A 21,543-nucleotide genomic window follows, 5' to 3' on the forward strand; every position below is an offset into this window, starting at 1 on the left:
CTGTTTTTAGTGAACAAAGCTTTGCTTAAGACTTGGAAAGACAAACAAATACACAATCAAACAAACATACATACAAACACACACACAAAGCAAAAGCAAAGCAAAGCCTCCGGCAGCCATGCGAAACATAGCTATTGCTGCCCATGCAATGAACCAGCACTGGGATTCCTATGCACCACTCAGGCATTTGAGCCTTATGCAGGAAAATCCTCCTGGGGTAGGGGTAGTAACCCGCATAAGGACTGTCTAGGTATCATGGAGAGAGGTCGCGGAACCTAAAGTTCCACAACGGCCTCTACACCAGTAAGCGAGACAAGGACAGTTGGGCATTTGCTTCCACAGTTGACACCAGGCCACCAGGTCCCCACAAGCACGCACGCACGCACGCACGCACGCACGCACGCACGCACGGCACGGCACGGAACGCACGCACACTTTTCAGAAATCAATTTTAGTAACCAGGCGTGCGCCCACACGAAAGCCTACTGTGGGCGCACGTTTGGTTTAAAAATAGGGGAGTGTCTATTTTAACGGCCTGACCGGACCGTTGGACCTGAAGCCAAGTGTTTAATACGTCCAAGTTTATTTTACGGACCAGACTAGAAATAGTTTGTGTGCCAGCCCACGAGCATTTTGCCAGCTCGGTCGTGCCCGGATGATTGTAGCTTCGCATTGGTCTGCATGGTCATTCTCGTGCTGGGTGTACCGGCACGTAACTAGCTAGCTATAGCACTGCAAAGCCATTTTATCTACAGTATCTGTAGTTATGTTGTTTTAAGAAAACATTAATTGTGACTGGACAAGAGAAATGTAGTCCAATGTGGTTTTCAAAAAGTGGTTCAAAGAAAAAGAAAATTTTCCTAAGGCGGTAGTTTCAATACGTCATAATAATCATTATTAATATCACAGCATTCCTGGTTACCAATAAGGAAACGTGGGAGCTACTGCATACACCTGTATAATAATAATAATTTAAGTTTAAGTGTTTGATGAGCGGAGTGTTTGCTATTGTGCGTAAGTGATTGTAAGTTAGACCTAGCTAGTATGGTAGCAGTGCATAATTTAGTCTGCGTGTCTGATTATATTAATTATACTGTATCGCATTAGCTACGCATATCACCAAATAACATGTGAAGTGAAGTAATTATTTGTCTTCGAAGGCGAGCTAAACGCAGCGAAAGCCCTATTTAGGGTCCGCAATCGGAAAAATTAACTATTGCAAATCGATCCCCCTACCATTGTGGAATGTTATTATTATTATTATTATTGGTAATACTGTGCAGACCTCTATTAGGCATTCCAGACCGATTTTTAAATTTTGGAAAAACGGGCTTTTTATATGCTCAATAGATAGAGTATTGGTTGCCGATCTCAGAAATATATAGTTTGTTGGGTTGGAATTAGCTACTTTGGCATGCACAGTGCTTAAAAACTGAAAAAAGGTACATTTTTTCTCCAGGGTTCCCCATACATTTTACAGGGAAAAATGGCACAATTGAATCAGGAAGCCATCTAGCAATCTGGACTATCTTGAAACTGCAGTTGCTTCTAGCTGCAAGTTTGTACATGTAATGAGAGTAACTTCAGGTCTTCTTGGATCTCAGCGATCTTTGCATACTTTGTGGTGAGCAAATATGTTTCACCTACTGCACACTTCTCAATACAATGGTGTATACCCATAGGCAAGTGGCTATCTCAAGTTGGTAAAAACATCAAGTTAGCAACTTATAAAGGTAAACAACTAAAGTGGAGGTGCCTCAATGATGCAACAATACCTAAGGTGGAGTTGTGGTTTCAATTATGGCATTGTTATGCCAACTTTGAAGTGGTTTATACTTTGAGCTGATGACACAGCCATCAGGAAATTGCTCTGGAGCTGAAAATCGCTAACCCAAGTGAAGTAACTACGCACTTTAAAGTAAGCACTAGTGACTACCTTCCACCCTACAGTACGTTTTTTTTAAGTTTTAAAGTATTCTACATACATTACAAGGCTTGAAAAGATTACAAAAAACACAAAACTTACTTATATGTAACGCACACGATAAAACTAAGATTTTCATGATGATCAGCGTATAGACAAACCCCACAACGATTTTCATCTTCATTGGAGCTCGGACGACGGAGCAATCCCAAGTTAAACACGAGTTGTCATTTTGTGCCAGGGTTCTATTGGGGAATATACGGAGAATTTTTTATTAAAAAATCTCGGATACTGGAATGCCTACCTCTATTAGAGTATAGTCCACAGGTCACAACATACATACAAGTATACAAATTAAATAATTGCTAGTTTTTGTTTGAACTGATCAATATCATTGGAGTCAATCACATTTTGGGGTAGATCGGCATTCCAGATTTTGATTGCCGAAGGGAAAAAGGAGTACATATAAGAATCAATCCGTGTCATTGGTTGCATAAATCTCATATTATGACCTCTGGTACTATGTACAGTGGATATGGATGTCAGAAACGGATTTACTGGGATGTCAACAAGGTGGTTAATTATTTTAAACATCATTATGGCTTTCAGTTCATCTCTGCATCGTGCAAGTGTAGGCCAATTAAGGTCTGTAAGCATTTGCGTGACACTAGCGTAACGGTAGTAGTTGCTGGTCACAAATCTAGCTGCTTGTCGTTGTGTTCTCTCAATCATATCAATATCCCTCTTAGTATGAGGTGCCCAGACAACAGCTGCATACTCTATAATTGGTTTAACCATTGCTTTGTACAACCTGTCCTTAATTGTTGGTGTACAATTGTGGAGGTTACGCTGAAGAAAACCTTTAGTTCTGTTAGCCTTGGAAGTTATTTGTTTTATGTGTTCTTACCAGGATAGATTTTGGCTTATTGTTACACCCAAGTATTTGGCATGGTTGACTTCCTTGATTGGTTTATTTTGAACATTATACTGAGCTAGTATTGTGTGTTTCTTGTTAGCTATCCTAAGAAATTCGCATTTTTGTGGGTTAAACACCATTTTCCAATTGTCTGCCCATTTTCCCAGTACATCTAAATCCTTCTGCAACTGATTGCAGTCCTGTTCTATGCGAATGGTGGCATAAAGTAATACATCGTCAGCGTATAACTTGATTTTGGATGATATGTTATTTGGTGAATCATTTATGAAACAGAGAAACAAAAGTGGAGCAAGGACAGTACCTTGAGGAACACCAGAGGTAACTGCTGTTAAGTGGCTCTGTTGACCTTCAACCACCACACACTGAGATCTCTGCAGTACAAAGTCTTTAATCCAGTCAAGTAAATTACCTCGGATACCGTAATGGTGGAGTTTGTGGAACAGGTGTTAATGGGACACTTTGTCGAATGCCTTTGAAAAATCTAGTAGTATGACATCGGTTTGATCATTGTTATTTAAACTTTCGGCAAAGTCATTGATTGTCAATAGTAGCTGAGTTTCACATGAGCGACCTTGTCTAAACCCATGTTGTTGATCACACAGAAGATTATATTTAGCAAAATGGGAGTAAATATGTGAATAAACGATGTGCTCTAACAGTTTTGAACAGATACATGTTAATGAAACAGGCCTATAATTGCTAGGAAGAGAACGATCACCCTTTTTAAAGAGTGGTACAATATTTGCCCTTTTCCAATCTAAAGGTAGCGAACATTGTTGTAATGAGGCTTGAAAAATGAAGGCTAAGGAGGGAGAAATAATTTCTCTAGTTTCTTTCAGTAGACGGGCTGGTATTCCATCAGGTCCACAAGCTTTATGGATATCCAAAGATTGCAGCAGCTCAGAAACACCATTAGTGTCAACTATGATAGGGTTTATGTCCGGTGCAGATTGGACATGTAACTCTGGAGGAGACTCTGTTGTAATTGGAGTAAATACTGATGTAAAGTACTCATTGAGTGTTTGTGCTTTAACTAAGCTATAATTGATTACAACATCATTAACCTTTAATGGTGCCACACCACAGTGGTCTTTCTTTTGACTCTTGATGTAAGTCCAAAGCTTTTTTGACACAGAACCATTTGAATCAACTAGCCCTTCAATATAATCATTGTAAGCTTTACGGCATTCCTGTTGAACTTTGTGTTTAAAACTATGATAAGTATCCCAGTGATGATTACAATTTGAGTGCCTGGCTAAGTTGTAAAGTCGTTGTTTTTTACGAGATAAGCGCTTACTGTGAGAGGTCACCCATGGTTGCTTTGTATTAGTGGAAGAAAACTTAGATGGTACTTGAGCTAAGCACTTGAAACACATTTGTTTGAATTCATTCCATAACACCTTCACTGGTGTGGACAAAGAGTATTTACTTAAAAAATCATCACTAAATTGACTTATGATTTCTTTTATAACTACCATATCTGCTCTATGCCAAAGAAATGACTTCCTTTTGGTGGGCTGCTGGTGAGTGATTGTAACAGAAGATTCAGTTAAAATAGCCTCATGGTCACTAATGCCTGCAACAGGATTGCAACTGTGTATAAGGGATGGTCTGTTGGTAATGAATACATCTAGAGTATTGTGTCTTCTGGTAGGGAAATCAACTACTTGCGAGAAGCCATATTCCTGCACAAATTAATCATAGTGTCACATACAGCAAGGGGGTATGCAGCACCATCTGTACAACTATTAACCCAATCAATGTTTGGTAAATTGAGATCCCCAACCAGCCAGATAGGAGAGTTGGAATAAGTTGTTGTTAGGTTTGAAAAAAGGTCACATAAACTTTCAACACTACAAATATCTTTATTAGGAGGTCTGTAGAAAGAGCAGATAATTAAGTTTTGGCTGTTTAACGTAATCTCACAAATTACTGCTTCAGTGTCATGGTCAAAACTTATTTCCTGACAGGTGATTGTATTGCGGCAAGCTAACAGTACTCCTCCATACCCATCAGATCTATCCTTCCTGAAAACATGATAACCTTCAGGGAAAAATTCACTGTTTAAAACATCAGGTGTCAGCCATGTCTCAGAAACTGCTACAATGTCTGATTTATACTCATCCATAAGTGCACAGAAAGAAGCTCTCTTTGATAAAATACTTTGGCTATTTAGGAAAATCAGCTTGAGGGAGCTTATATTATGTATAGGAGGCTCTACTGATTGTGCATTAATTATTTGCTCACTGTTAGTGTGTAAAACTTTGGAATCAGCACAGAAAGTAGCCGAGGCTAGTCAATTCTGGGTTTCTGAGGGCTGTGGGTGATTAGTATTGGATTGAGATTTGCTTCCTTTGTTGCTATGATAAGGACGTTTGGTTACAATAACTCCATTCCGAATTGTTAGGTTAGGTTCATTTGCAGCTTTTCTACGTTTCAATTCTTCAACTAGTTGCTTGTGCTTAGCTCTTTGGTACTTTGTCATGTCTGTTGAGATGTAAACATTGTTAAACTCTTCATGGCGCCTCAGAAAATACGATCGTGCTGTGATAGATTCTTTGTCATCAACATCTTCAAGGGAAAGGAGTAGCGGTCTATGTTTGTTTTCGATTTGTCTACCAAGCCGTCTATGTGAGACTACATCAGCATCCAGCTTAAAAACTGTACTGCAAATGTCAGTGAAGCGCTTCTTGTCATCTGATGTTTCAGGAAGATTATAAACAATCAAATTACACTTTCTACGTTCCCTGTCAGCTAATTCATCAGCAATGTCTTGTGCAGAAGAAGCAAGTCGTGGTACTGAATGAGACTGAATTGAAGCACTATTGATGGTTTCTGATGTGGTGGTTATTTGTTGCTTTAGTTTGTTGTTTGAGCTGCAAAGGTCATCAATTTTGGCAGAAATCTCTTTTACAGTTTCATTGAGCTTTGCTTCAACCTTTTCAAGTCTCGAAGTAAGTTCATTTTGGACGTTAACAGCTTTCACAGATTCGAAAATCATTTGCTTGATCATTGTGGTATCCAATTACTACATCCACCATGAAACCGGAGGCACGATTGCTGTCTTCACAGAAATATCGATTTTAGTATTTCGTGAGATGTAAAAATGTGACCGGATCTGCGAAAACCCGACATAATGGCGCAAGCCTAAATTTTCAGTATAAGCCATTGATTGCGTAATCGAAAAAATTCTTAAAATTTTTAAACGCTTTGTTCTTTGTGAAGGAAGGGTCCTATGATAAAAACCTGGATATCTTCATATTCGCCTACCCAAGAGGACTTCAAAAATCTTTGTTTCATTGCAGTAGACTAACGGATACGTAAGTTATGGGCGTTTGTTTACGTCACGTCGAAACGATCGTACGCGATCGATTTTTCTTCACTGATTTCGTCTCTGTATGCAGTGAAGCATTGTAATAGAAGAAAAAACTTACCCAGTAATGGACTCCCCTATTCATGGCGAACACAATGGTGCAAGTTGCAACTCTGTACTGCATTGTATTTGTAAGTTACAGCCGTTTTTGTAAGCGCATGTAATTTATTTTCCCTATACTTGCTGTACAAATCGATCTTTCTGTTGTTACTACTTTGTAGGGCTGTAACTCCAAAAGTTGTTGCCATATGAAGCTGAAACTTGGCCAGAGCATACACTTGGCTAAGTAGATTATAAATATTCAACAATAAAGAATTTGAAAAATGCGCCATTATGTCGGGTTTTCGCAGATCCGGTCACGAATTATTTTTAAAATTTCGTGCTCCACACAAAGAACAGGATAGAACTTGCTGCCTAGCTAGATATTATCTAGAGTTAATGTAGTTAAAAAGTACGCACAGTAATAAGCAAATGATTTACTGGGTTCCCGGCACAGGGTTGCTTTCTAAAAACAAAACACAAATTTTCGAATTCAAACTGCCCTACCAGCCAAGACAAGAAAAGCCAACTCTTCCTCATAGTGATGTGATAAGGTTGGATGCATAGTCTGTCTATGCTGTTAGTCTGGAAAGGATCTGAGACTTCTCACTATCTGGGTGAAGAACGTCAAAATTTTCGTGCGTCATTTCATGGGATTCTCTCAATGGTACCAAAGTGCTTTCCAGTACTTCTGATGCAACACTGGTTACTTAATTTTGTTTAGAATGATGATAAATGATGGATCAAAACGTTTGGTAGTAGTAGTAGTAGTTGGTGTTTCTGTGATTTCATATGATGCAGTATACCAGCAGCTCCACATAGCTCGAATCAAAAATGAAAAATTTTGTGCTTTTTCGGTTTGTTTGTTGGATGTTTTGCAGCATAATGGTGATGTAGGGTGATCTAGTGAAGATTTGAAGCTGCTGTGGAGCGTGGGAGGTGAAGTCAAATTTGGACGGTTTTGCTGCCTCCCTTATTAAATGTATAGTTTAGAGCGAGGCGTGGAAGCCGTGGACGAAATAATAATTGATAACCGCTGCTACCAAACATTCAGGGACATCTTTTGCCATAGTTTTAGTTTATAATTGATGATTGTTGTGGTTGCAGAAGCGCTGGAATGGCTAGAAAGCGCGACACAATTCTTTGATGCTGCAGAAAATTTTGACGCTCGTCACCCAGTTGGTGAGAAGTCTCAGATTTTTTCCAAACTAACAGCAGAGACAGACTATGCACCCAACCGCATCGAAACACTATGAGGAAGAGTTGGCTTTTCTTGCCCTGGGTGGTATAGGGCAGTTTGAATTCAAAACTTCGTATCTCTGTCTGTTTTTTCAAAGAAAGCAACCCTGTGCCGGGCACCCAGCAAATCATTTACTTATTTCTGTGCGTACTTTTTAACTACAACAACTCTGGATACAATTTGGCTAAGGAGCAAACTTCATCCGGTCCTTTGTGTGGAGCATGAAATTTTAAAAATAAATTTTACATCTTGCGAGATACTGAAAACAACATTTCTGTGAAGACAACAATCGTGCCTCCGGTTTCATGGTGGATCAAGCAATGGGATACTACAGTGAACATCCCACAATTGTAGGGGGATTGATTTGTAGACATATTGAATTTATTTGGTTGCAGGTTTTTGCAATTGAATTCGTCGTTATTGCAATTGAATTCGTCCCGTCTGCAATTGAATTCGTCGGTTTTGCAATTGAATTCGTCGGTTTTGCAGTTGAATTAGTCGGTTTTGAAATAGAATTCGTCGCGTTTGCATTACAATTCGTCATAAACAAAACGACTTCAAGAAACCAACCCGTTCATTAAGAGATGAAGTTATGCCTTGGAGAGTTACACTTTAGGTAATTGAAGCTGGTAGTACGCGAAGTTGGGTCAAGTCAGACTACCGATATAACAGTAGTGTTACATCTATGTTAGCAGATCTACAATGGCCATCACTTCAACACCGACGATATGTGACTAGATTAAAAGTCTTCTACAACATTGTTTACTCCTCATCAGTCTTAACAGTCCCAAATCATTTCACTAACACCACATATCCCACCCGCCACCACCACCCCTTCCATTTTGAGATTCCGTTTGCTAGAACAGATCATTATAAATTCAGCTATTACCCCAAATCTATCCGCGATTGGAACAATTTACCAACTGACACAATAGATTCCCAATCTCTACAAGTATTTTTAGATAAATATAACTGACTCTTATCTAGCTATGTGATTTGTAATGTTTTTCCTTACCTGAACATATCAGTTTGTAACTGTGCTTTCAGTAATCATAATCATAATCATAATCATAGTTGATAGCTGTCTGACAAGTTAATTAACTTGCTTGCGAGTGACCACACCCATCGCGAATGGCGTTGTAGAGTTTGGAATGTTGCTGGATAGGCTGTATAGAGGAAGAATTATTGCCTTATAAAGAGTTGTTTACTACTGTTGTACTTGAACAAGTTCTTGTAGCAGCTGCTACATCATGTTTTCGTGTTTGCTGCAGCTGCCATTCTCGTTACGGACGAATTTAACTGCAAAAGCGACGAATTCAATTACAAAAGAGACGAATTCAATTGCAAACGGGACGAATTCAATTATAAACCGACGAATTCAATTGCAAACGGGACAAATTCAATTGCAAAGTCGCCGAATTCAATTGCAAAAACCTGTAATAATCAATACATTAATATTGAAAGGGACACGCCCCCAAAAGTACGTAAAATGCGTAAACTGGTGTAAAAACAGTGATTTTCGTGCATTTTCGAAGTGCCCACAACATTACGTAGTGATACCACCAAAAAACGGTCTGCTAATTATGCACATACCTCTAAGGAATACTCCACCTTAGTTTCAAGACTGTATATAGCTGCAGCGGATACTTGGGCCCAGCACTGTTTCTGAACCCGGTTCCTCATTTTGCCCAATGCGTAATGTATTGTGGGATTCACCAGACTATGGGAATTCACCTTAAATAAATTAGTCTAAACAAAAAAACGGTCTGGGACATTGTGTACATGAATAATACTTCAGTAATTCGAGGGAATTGTACGAAGAGTTGTTACCCTCGAGTGGGCCATTCAGTTTAAAGACAAAAGTTAAGGAAAGCCGCTTCGAGAAAGTGCCGCGTGAGTAACTTAGTCTAGAATAGCTTTGTTCCAGTTTCTGTAAGCCTATATAAACAGACACCATGTTCCTAAGCCAACGTTTAGTGGGTTTCTCGTAGGTTTTTGAACTTACCATGTCGGTAGATATGCGGAATTCCGCTAAAATCAGTATATTTTATTAGGTTCGCAATCCCAATGCCTAATTTCAATATGAGTTGATTTTTCGGATTGCGGACCCTACCTATGTCGTAGCGTTGAAATATTGAAGGGAATAGTTTGTAATTGTGAATTTAAACTGTGATATAGAGTAGCTAACTCTTTGGCAGACAGAAGAGTAGTTATATAGAATAGTTAAAAAATAAGGCCACATAAACTTAATTATTAGTTTATCATACCCGCCCCATGGCCATTTTTCTTACCTCATAAATTGTAGCTCGATGAGAAAAATACCTGATTTACTTGAATTTTATTTCATGACATTTTTGTTGTCTAGTGGACTGTTAAAGTTTCAGCCATTTCTGGTAAGTGGTTTTGTAGTTATAGCGGTAAACAACAAGAAGAGCAAAACAATCAATTTGTACAGTTCCTAGATAATAAATTACAGGTGTCCGTTTAATTGATCACAAGGCTCGAGTGCAATGGGCTATGGAGTTGGGACTTGTGCTATTCTATTCAAAACAAAAAAAAAGTTATACTATTCACCATGAACTGGGGCATTCACCATGGCATAATTTTGGACTTAAATACACCCATGCTATCAAGCAAGAAGTCTGTTCAAACTTAAAGATGGCCACAATAAAGTTTCGTTTTACCGCATCATGAAGAAACGCACGTAACTCACGTTTGCTCTAGGGTATAGAAATTAAACAACGATATTCCTGCTCTCCACGAAAAGGTGAATTAATTGCTATAGACTATTAAATTATTCGATTCAAGTTTTCCTTCACTGTTTACGCTGTTTACTGAAGCGATTAAAACGTTGCTCAAAATTATTTATAGCTAGTAGCTACGCGTTTTAACCCAATGTATTTCAATACATTTATCTCTAAAACAGAATTATGCAAACAAGTCAGATTTTCGCTCAGAGGTTCACAATTATTATTGTTAGGCAGGTTATATAGTGCCGGCAGTCATGTGAATAAAAAACGTAGACAAAAAGCATAAGAAAGCGAACAAAAAATTGTCCGAGCAGGGGCTCAAACCCGAGAATCCGTACCCATAAGCAATGCTCGTAACCATTATACCACCGGTGCTGCAGCTACTGCATGACCTCCCTTATATAGTTTCTACCTTATAAACATCCGACTGAAGTGACTTCTATATATAACAAGAGTGAAAAAGAAACCAAAGCTGAACCCTAGCGTACCCCTAACGCTAAGGAACTACTTTTCACGTAGTTAAATGCTCGGGGAAACCTACTAGACACGTCCCCTAAAGTTGAATGCTCGGGGAACCTACTTTAAATCGGCTTGTCACTTCTGTCTGGACACTTTGGTTCCTAGCAAGTTATCTTCGAACAAGACATCAAACCGACCATGGATCACCACCTACATTAAAAGAATTTGTAGACGAAAGAAGCGAGCTTATGCTCAGTATCGCCGAACACGCTCACCTGCCGCCTGGCAATATTATAAAACTCTCAAAAATTTAGCTCAAAAAGAATGCCGTCAAGCCTATAATGACTACTTTTCGAAGCTCATTGACTCCAGTTCCACAGCTAATTCAAAAAAACTATGGTCATATATCAAAAAGCAAAAATTGGATCACGTTGGAATACCCCCACTGTCACATAATGGTCATACCATCACTGATTCCACCCACAAAGCTAATATCCTCAACGATTATTTTAGCTCAGTGTTTACCACCGAAGACACCCAGTGTACTCTCACACCAGATGAAAGCCCTTATCTTGATATACAACCTATTTCCATTACTTATGCTGATGTCTCCCAGCTCCTAACAACTTTGGATGTTCATAAAGCACCAGGACCAGACAAAATCCCATCACACTTATTACAATTAGCCTCTCAAGAAATTGCTCCAGTACTAACTCTGATCATCAATTCATCACTTCGTCAAGGAGAACTTCCCATGGACTGGAAACGTGCTAATATTGTACCTGTATTCAAAAAAGGAGACAAAACACTTGCATCCAATTACAGACCAATATCGCTAACCAGTATCAGCTGCAAGATCATGGAGCGCCTAATTCACACTCATCTCTTCTCTCACCTAGAATCAATAAATATCCTCTGCGACCAACAACATGGTTTCCGACCTAGAAAATCATGTGAATCACAACTTATTACTACCATAAACAACATTTCTAAATCTCTTGACTCTGGCTTTCAAATTGACATCATTTTTCTAGATCTATCTAAGGAATTTGATAAAGTCCCCCATCACCGTTTATGTAACAAATTATCCTACTATGGTATTAGAGGGGAACTACTAACATGGCTACAAAACTTCCTCATCGGTAGGCATCAACAAGTAACTCTTGACGGTTCAACCAGTGAGTCACATGCAGTTAACTCGGGTGTCCCCCAAGGAACAATCTTAGTCCCTCTATTATTTTTATGTTATATTAATGACCTCCCATTATCAATCAATGCCAACATTGGTCTGTATGCTGACGATACCATACTTTATACTGTTATTCACTCTACATCCGACTGTTTATCACTTCAAAATGATCTCAACTCCTTATCACAATGGGGCACTAGATCTGGTATGTTTTTTAATCCTGATAAAAGTGTATTCATGAGAATCACTCATAAACACAATCCGATCACGTACAACTACACCATTAATGACATCTCTATCCAAGAAGTTTCATCTACTAAATATTTAGGAGTTACAATCACCAATGACTTGTCTTGGTCCACACACATTACTAACATCACATCCAAAGCTCTATCAGTCAAAGCATTCCTACAGAGAAATCTTAAGTCCTGCCCAACTCAAATCAAATTGAAATGTTATAATGCCATGATAAGACCAATCTTAGAATACACCAATCCTGTCTGGTCCCCTCACATAAGAAGAGACATTGATAAGCTTGAACGAGTACAGAGGCAATCTGCCAGATTCATTATGGCTGACTTCTCGCATTTCAGCAGCGTAACTAACATGCTCATTGACCTTAACATTCCCAGCTTAGAACACCGCAGACAAGTATCTAGTATCACCCTCCTCTACAAAATTGTTCATAATCTCATTGATATATCCCCAGTTGATTTAATCCCTGTCACTTCTAACACCAGAGGACATGATCAAAGATTTCATCATATCTATGCAAGGACCAATCAGTACAGTAATTCATTCTTCCCTAGATCAATTAGACTGTGGAATTCACTCCCACCTGACCTAATCCTACAACAATCATTACAAATTTTTAAGTACCAACTGAAATTATTATTACTTTCCCCTACCAATCAGTAATCCCATAATCAATCATATTGTAAAACATTTTGTATGCATGTTTCATATGTGCGTTTATCCTCAAACTGAGGCTGCACATTTTTGGAAAATAAATAAATATAAAAATAATAGACGCGTACCCTAAAGTCGAATGCTCGGGGCATATTGGACTCGTACCAACTCTAGCTCGCCTGGGTGTTTTTCCAAAATTCGGTCACATATATATGAGTAATAAATTGATTTTTCCTTTACTGGCGGTCTTACAAGATATAGCTCTTCTTAAAAGGAAGGGGGAGGGAGCATTTGCCCCAAAATGCCCCATGCTGGATCCACCATTACATAAGACGCAGTAAAGAAACAGGTTGAGTTATCAAAGTTAAAGTTGTAGTGATAGACAGTAGAAATCAATTCATAAATAGCCTTTAGTATTTCACTTCCGTGGATCACTTCTATGTGACTATAGACTTCCAATGAAATGGGAGTACTTCACAAAGATGCTTGATTCCAAGTAAGGATCCATGGTGCACCCAACTTTCTGTAACTTTTCCACATATCTCTCACTGGATTTTTGGGTAAGAGTTTGTGTATATTCACTAAGTTCCAGAGAGGTGTGACAGTGCATGAGCTCTGCATGTGGAAAAACGCACATCATTGTAATGACTGCATACAGTTAATCAAAACTGTCATAGCCAAGCTACCCACCTAACTAGTAATAGCACATGCACCATGTCCTAGAAAGCAAAGGAGGGTGGAGATAAGTGCCGGACTAGTTCAAGAGAGGGCTTTGACTCTCTGTACCCAGACCAAGCATCATTTAAAGTTGCTCTTAAATACGTACATAATGTTTGAGCTAAACAAAACCAAGATAAAAACTTACTGCATCACATTATTCCCACAGCAATTCTTTTCACCTTTAACAATGAAAATCTCTCAGCCTGTTCCACAGCGACTCTTTTCCAGTGCCTTCATCAACAAAAATCTCTCAGCTAGCTCAATATGTCCAAAATGGCTACTGTTTCTCACTCCTAATTTATGACCTATGTAATCTCCTATGCTATAATGCATATACAATGAAATACATGATTTTGTAATCTTCTGAAAACCTCTATAGCTACTGTACACCAAAAATACTGAGCTGTATATCAGTTCTAGTGGAACTCGCAGCCATAACTTGTTTGTACATATACCAGTCTACACAGTTTAAGTGGAATTTGTCTCAAAATTGTGCACACTGACCACTTAACTATATATAGCTGTATACTAAATATTCATTACATGAATGCAAAAAAACATTTTCAATTGATGAATTTTTCAATTGTGCATATATAGTGTAGCTATAGCTGCTGTAGTACACGTACAAAAATCAATGTAATTACAACCAACTATCTACTTATAGCTATATAATTCATAATTTTGAAGCACAGCCTTCCATGTACAGTTTACAGATCGTATAACTATGTTACATGTAGGTAAACAGAATGAAACTAGTGTTGTTTGTAGTACTGTGGAGTTTGCTTACAATTATACATCATGCCAATTGTCAAGGTTAGTATAACTAGCTATTTATATCACATTATATGTAACCATTAATTGGAGGATCTAACAAAGTTTTATTATATATGTAAATTGTTTTTTTTAGTAAACGTTTTTAGCTGGCACTTGTATAATGAACCATGCATGGAGTGGTTCATAATAGAAATCATCTACACTGTATGTTTTTTGCCAAAATCCTAATACAATACTCACCTAAATACTATACCTTAGAATTAGTGCTGTCCCAGTTATTACAGTTCTAATTCCAATATTGGAACCATGATTTTTAAAATTACAGGTCCAGTTCTAGTTTCAGAACCATAACCTTTAGAATTATAGTTATAGTTCCAGTTCAAGGAACCATGGCATTTGGACTTATTTTTCAATTTCTAGAATAGCATTTATTTTATTTTAAGTATTACCAAAAGCCCATAATGAATTATGGACACTCACTATTAAGTTATATGCTAGTCTTAACAGACTTATGTATGTAGTTAATACTGTAGTTATCAGACAAACAACTATATACATAACACCACTATTTCAAGTACATTTGTTCTTTCTAATCAGTATTTACCTTTCTAAATTGCGGTCTGCTAGCCTATTCCTTTCCCTTTGGATGCTTTTCCACTCACAGAAAATGTGTGCTCAACAGGTGCTGATGAATTGGGAACAGCAATAAATATCACAAGCAACAGGTGATAATTGGGAAAAAGAATTTATCCAGTATTTTATATACAATTGGGTCAAGTTGACGCTCATCTTTGGTTGGTCTATATTTTAAAATCTAGCATAAAATCTAATTGGCAAACACAGTATGGCTATTACCAATTCTAGTTCCAGTATTAGTTTCAGTACTTGATAAACTTTTCTTCATAGTTCTAGTTCTATGTTCAGTTTTGAGGAAAGCAAAGTTCTAGTTCTACTTCCAGTCTTAAGGAAAGCAAAATTATTGTTCCAGTTCCAGTTCTAGAACTGGAACAACACTGCTTAGAATGTCCCCAACCTAAAACAAAACTTAGAAATTAATTTGGAAGAGGTATAGTTCCATTACATATTATTAAGTCAAAAGGAACCAATCAAAGGCGTAGGAACGATTTTCAGAGTGGGGGATATAGCCGTAAGCAGTTAACCATTAACTGATCCACACCCATGCACACACACACACACACACACACACACACACACACACACACACACACACACACACACACACACACACACACACACACACACACACACACACACACACACACACACACACACACACACACACACACAGAGGTCCCATTTTTACAGCTCCTGTGTACCCAGTTCCTACGTGCATTTATATAAAGGTGGTGTGGAGTGTGTTATCACTAGCTAATAGCCCTACACCTATACTGCATAGCTATCTCTTCACTCCCCACCCTGCTAATGGCTACTATGCTCCTCTACACCTACTGCATGTGCTCGATGCATGTATATATCACGTGAAAAATCATGTTCACGTGAAGGCCTTCTCTTCACACTACAAAGATTACAACATTAATAAAAATAATAAATAAATTAAAAAATAAATAAATACAAAAAAGCGGGATCGGAGGAGGTTGCTATGTTTCGTCCTCTGTGATTCTTCGTGTCGCTCTCCTTGTTTGGACTTGTCTTACTTTGTTTTGGTCGTCTAAGGTGTCTAAGAAATCTCGAGGACGCTACCTGGAGTCTACCCTGGGGCTAGTTGGCTGCCCATCGCCCTGACTTGGAGTTCACACGTTTACGCTGTGGTACCGTGGCCAAACTCTTTTAACGGTACCAGTAAAGGTCAGACAATTCATTCTGTTCGTTTTGTCTGTTCTCGTTTTGCTCCTACCAGAATACTGAAGAGCACGAGTTACCATGACAACCACTACTCCTCAGCCACGCTCCAAAAGGAAAAGGCCACTGCAGAGTTCACCTGGTGAAACCTCAATAATATGCCCAGTCTGTTTGGACTGCATAATAGACACCACTGAAGATTCAGATGGTCAGGAAGCAATTTTCTGTGAAAGTACTTGTAACTCCTGGATCCACCGGCAATGCGCTGGATTATCTCAAGCTCTATTCAAAATACTATAGGAAAGTGAAGAACTTTTTACTGTCCCCATTGCCGTCTGATCACACAAGACAAACAGCTGTGGGAGTTGAAGACCATGGTGGAGGACCTATCTAAAGAAGTGGTCTCACTTAAAGCTTCAGTATCTGATCATCAACCAGTTCGATCTTCAACTTCTCAACAGCAACCTCAACAGGAAATACAAATGGCTTCTAACAGTGCTACCTCTAATACAAGCAAACAAACCCAACCACGTACTACCACCAATTTGACCAACAGACCCAGTGATGGAGACCGTAAGTTCAATGTGGTAATATATGGCATAGATGAATGTAGTAAGGGAACACCTAGGCGTGAGCGACTTGACCATGATTTAGATAAAGTTGCCACCATAGTCACTGAAGCTGAAAGCAGTATAAACCCACTATCCATACGAGATCTTATAAGACTGGGTAAATATCGCGATCAATCCAAGAAACCTCGACCTATACTTATTAGATTTAACAGAGCTATTGACACATCATTATTATTATCCAAAGCCAGTAAGTTACCTAAAGATATAAGGGTCAAACCAGATATGTCTCATGAAGAAAGACAAATCAAATCACTTCTCTTAAAAGAAAGACGGCACTTGATTCAAAAGGGAACAGATCGTAAAACCATCAAAATACGTAGCAATAAACTCTTAGTTCAGAATAAGTTGTTTGGAGAAGTCATTAATTCAATATTTGTTCCATCTCAATCGCCACAAGCTATAGAGCTAATATGGATACCTCCAACAATTGACTACCTTCCCAATCACCAGATTGCACACACAATGATCCTTCAACTATTTCTAATGATATTACAACCCATGGCCTACATGTCTGTCTTTTGAACACCAGAAGTCTGGTACATAAACTATCTAAATTCCAAGGATTTGTCTATTCCTCTAGTTACAGTATTCTATGTATCACTAAAACTTGGTTATCTAGTGACATTTTTGATAATGAGATTCTTCCTAATTGTTATAGTATCTATCGTAATGACAGAGATTCTAGAGGTGGGGGTGTTCTCATAGCAATTAAAGATAACATTACTAGCAATAATTGTCATCACCATCTGATGTAGAAGTTGTCACAGTTTTCATTTCCTCTCATAACCCATTTATCATTTGTGTAGTCTACATTCCACCAAATTCAAATGACACCTATCATGAATTACTATACAACTACTTTACAGACTTGACAACACAAACCCAATAATTCTGTTAGGAGATTTCACTTTCCCTGATGTCGATTGGACCACCCTCAGTGCCTCTTCCTCGAGATCCAACAAATTCTGTGACCTGCTGTTTCAACTTAATCTCACCCAGACAGTAAATGAACCAACACATAACCTTGGAAACATACTTGACTTGATAATTATCAACAATGAAGATATCATTGATAATTTGAATGTTCACCCTCAACATTACAAACCTATACCAACTGACCATTTTGTCATTTCATTCACTATTTTGTTTCCAATGGAACATATCAACTTTTCTAACACTTCACAAGTTATTTTAGATTACTCCAAAGCTAATTACCCTGGACTTATTAACTTTTTGTCACACATTGATTTCTCTATTTGTGAACACTTACCAGTCATTGATTCCATATGGCATTTTATTAAGAACAGTATCATTAGAGGAATGCATATATTTGTGCCGAAATTCAAATTAAAGTCCTCACAATCTCCTAAATGGTTTACATCCAACATACGGCACCAGATTAAGTGTCTTTTCACTTTAAGAAAGAAGTACAAGTCTCGTCCTACCGAACACAATATGCTCCGTATCAAAACAGCTGAAGAAACCCTTCAGGCTAGCATTCAACAAGAAACTTTGAAGTAAAACTGGTGAGCAATTTTGCTTTTAGCAATGACTCTAAAATATTCCAGTATGTGAGAAACCTTACCAAATCTGCTTCCATCCCTTCCACAATATTTTATGACAATACTTCTGCCTCTCAAGACTTCGACAAAGCTAATTTATTTAAAAAATACTTCTACTCAGTGTTCTCTTGAAGTACTTATTCCCTTCCTAATTTTGAAAATATGCCCCGAACAAGTGTGTCCCTTGACTCAATTTACATCTCTGAAGAAGAAGTTTACGATGTATTATCATCTCTGGATCCTCACAAGGCAACTGGTATCGATGGAATCAGTCCAGCAATTCTAAAACACTGTGCATCTGTTCTAGTCAAACCTCTGCACTATTTGTTTTCATATGCTATCCACTACTACTCACTACCTTCTGAATGGCAAATTCACTGTATTACTCCTATCTTCACCAACTACAGACCTATATCTCTGCTTTGTGTTGCATCAAAAGTACTTGAAAGAATAATATACAACAAAGTTATAGCCTCCATTTCCAATGTCATCTCTATGTGTCAATTCGGATTTATGAAAGGCTGTTCAACTTTACAACAACTTCTTATATTTTTAAACAGTATTCATGAACACTGTAAAATTCAAACAGTTGTAATATACTTAGACTTTGCAAAAGCATTTGACAGAGTTCCCCACAATGAATTACTTTTAAAACTCTGGAAAATCGGTATCACTGGCAACCTTTGGTGGTGGTTTAGATCTTACCTCAACAACAGACAGCAATGCGTTCGCCTTAATGGTTCATATTCCACCTTCCTACCAGTCCTATCAGGTGTGCCTCAAGGGAGTATTCTAGGACCACTTTTATTTCTTATCTACATCAATGACTTATTTTTATCTGTCCATTGCTCTAATGCTCTCTCCTTTGCAGATGACACAAAATGCTATAAACAAATTCTTGAACATCTAGACTCCATACAACTTCAACAAGACCTTGATTCAATGGCAAACTGGTCTAGAGATTGGAACCAATTTTTTAATACCAGCAAGTTTATACATCTATCATTTAATAAAAAATTCCCCACATACTATTTCATAGACGACACTATAATCAAAACTAGTAGTACTCACCGTGACCTCGGTGTCATTTTATCAACTGATTTATCTTGGAAAAATCATTATAACCATATATCAGCTACAGCCTATAGAACCCTTGGACTACTGAGATGTACCTTCAGCCACTCAGTTGACATTCCAACCAAGAAAACTTTGTATTTAGCATTAGTTCAATCACAATTACTTTACTGTTCTCCTTTATGGCACCCCTACCTTATTTGCGACATCTCTACTTTAGAAAGAATCCAACTCCGGGCAACCAAATTTATTCTAAATGACTATGTAACCGAATACAAAACACGTCTTATCAAACTTAACATACTACCACTGATGTACACCTATGATCTTTATGACATACTCTTCTTTGTAAAATCAATCCAGCATCCATCTAATCATTTCAATATCAGTAACTATGTCAACTTTTGCCGCAATCCTACCAGATCTTCCACCAGTAACAAGCTTCAACACAATTTTACATCATCCAACAAACAAAGTAACTTCTACTTTAACAGATTACCAAGAACCTACAACAGTCTACCAGTACTTGACTTAAATCAACCTTTTCCCACCATTAAATCGCAGTTACTCAAGATCTTCTGGCAGCATTTTACAAACAATTTTGACTCTGACAATCCTCACAGTCTGCACTTTGTTTGCCCTTGTAGTACCTGCTCTAAGTCTCCTCGCCCACCAAACTTCAGCAGTAATTAATTTTTTTCTTGCTCTCTCTTAAAATAAGTACTCATATAAGTAAGTTTATTATTAAATACACTTGTAAGTTTTAAAATTATAGGATAGTTCAACTATATATCAAATGTAAATGTATGTAATAACTTTAGCCAGCTAACTTAATTTGATTGTAATTTTATACATTCAATTGTAAATGTAAGTTGTACGTATACTTTTTCTGGCTTTAAAAAGCAGTTAAAAAAATAAAAATAAAAAGTTGCTATCCAAAAGGTGAAACATCGTTTCCTTTAAGGAACTACAAACTGGGACGTCTGCTCCAGCAGGAGCTCCCAAACTGAGTATAGATTACGTGAATACCATACTGCGTTCACGGTTGGCCACTTTCATTTTCAGCATCCTTGTATGCTTCTCTTTAGACTACTTAATAAATCTACTTCACCAAAGTCCTCATAATTTCTGGTTATAAATCGTTGGTAGTCAGCAACTTGCATACACTTGCGCACTACAGTGAGACTGCCCTTAGACCTGTTACTAACCTCAATTCGAGTAAAATCTTTTCCACATCATATAATGCCACGGATGTGGCACTCTTTCTGCTGTTATAAATTTCTCACTGCATGGGATCCAGGAAATATTTGAACAATGGGTAAACACCTCGAACAGGCTCAGCCTTCTGTGTACACTCTCCAGTGCCTAACTGGTAAAGTAGGATAATAACAATAATAACAACAACAGATGTCATGTGCAAGCATAACAGAAATAAAGTTACAGGCACTTTTTGTGTTTAATACTGTACAATGAATGGCTTTACAGTTGTGGTGGATGGTGATTCCACACCCCAGAGAGTGATTTTGCATGGCGGCTGTATGGCTTCTCGTATGGAGGTATGTATTTCTGTGTGTGTATATTGCTTTGGCTACTTGGCCCAAAAAGTGGGGGGCCAAAACATGCTTTTGAAAATAGTGTGGGGGCCCGGTTCCTACACTCTTGGAACCAATAGAAGTACTTTAAAAAGCTGAAATAGCCGTTTTGTTTATATTATTATTACTAGCATTATTGGTACCTGCCCTACATGCAGGACCATCTCCACATTAAACATTCTAATGCCAGGAAGAGGGACCAAGCATTAAACACCAGCACTGCTCATGTAGCTATGTAGAGTACATGGTGATGCCACATTTTTGAAGCGCATGAGGTTCCTGCTGAAATTAATGATCTAAAGTTTATTGTTTGTGGTTTTGACAGGAATGTAGTTCAATTACTCAGTGCATCTTTCCTACCAGTGACTTCAATCAACGTTGAAACCGGGTCACTACTGCTGACCCGGATGACCCACTGACCGGGATGTGACCCGGATTGACTCGGATTAATTAAAACCGAGACGTGTTTCGGCTAGTCTCGAGCGAGCGAACGAGTCTACATTTTGAGCGTTCGATTCGTGTTGAGTAAATATTGCAACTTCAGCCTA

At 38.2% G+C, this 21,543-nt stretch overlaps 1 protein-coding gene across 1 annotated transcript in view; it reads left to right on the forward strand.

Annotated features, from left to right (window-relative positions):
- Window positions 1-964: 964 nt before the first annotated feature.
- The window catches only part of LOC136241637 (uncharacterized), an 86,983-nt gene continuing 66,404 nt past the window's right edge, over window positions 965-21,543 (forward strand). Inside the window, exons 1-2 of the mRNA XM_066032886.1 lie at window positions 965-1,024; window positions 14,278-14,353. Of these exons, the coding sequence (XP_065888958.1) occupies window positions 14,287-14,353 (67 nt within the window). The 5' untranslated portion in view covers window positions 965-1,024; window positions 14,278-14,286. The remainder of the gene's footprint in view (window positions 1,025-14,277; window positions 14,354-21,543) is intronic.

Source organism: Dysidea avara, chromosome 1 (genome assembly GCF_963678975.1).
Source record: "Dysidea avara chromosome 1, odDysAvar1.4, whole genome shotgun sequence".
NCBI classification, from domain to species: Eukaryota; Metazoa; Porifera; class Demospongiae; order Dictyoceratida; family Dysideidae; genus Dysidea; species Dysidea avara.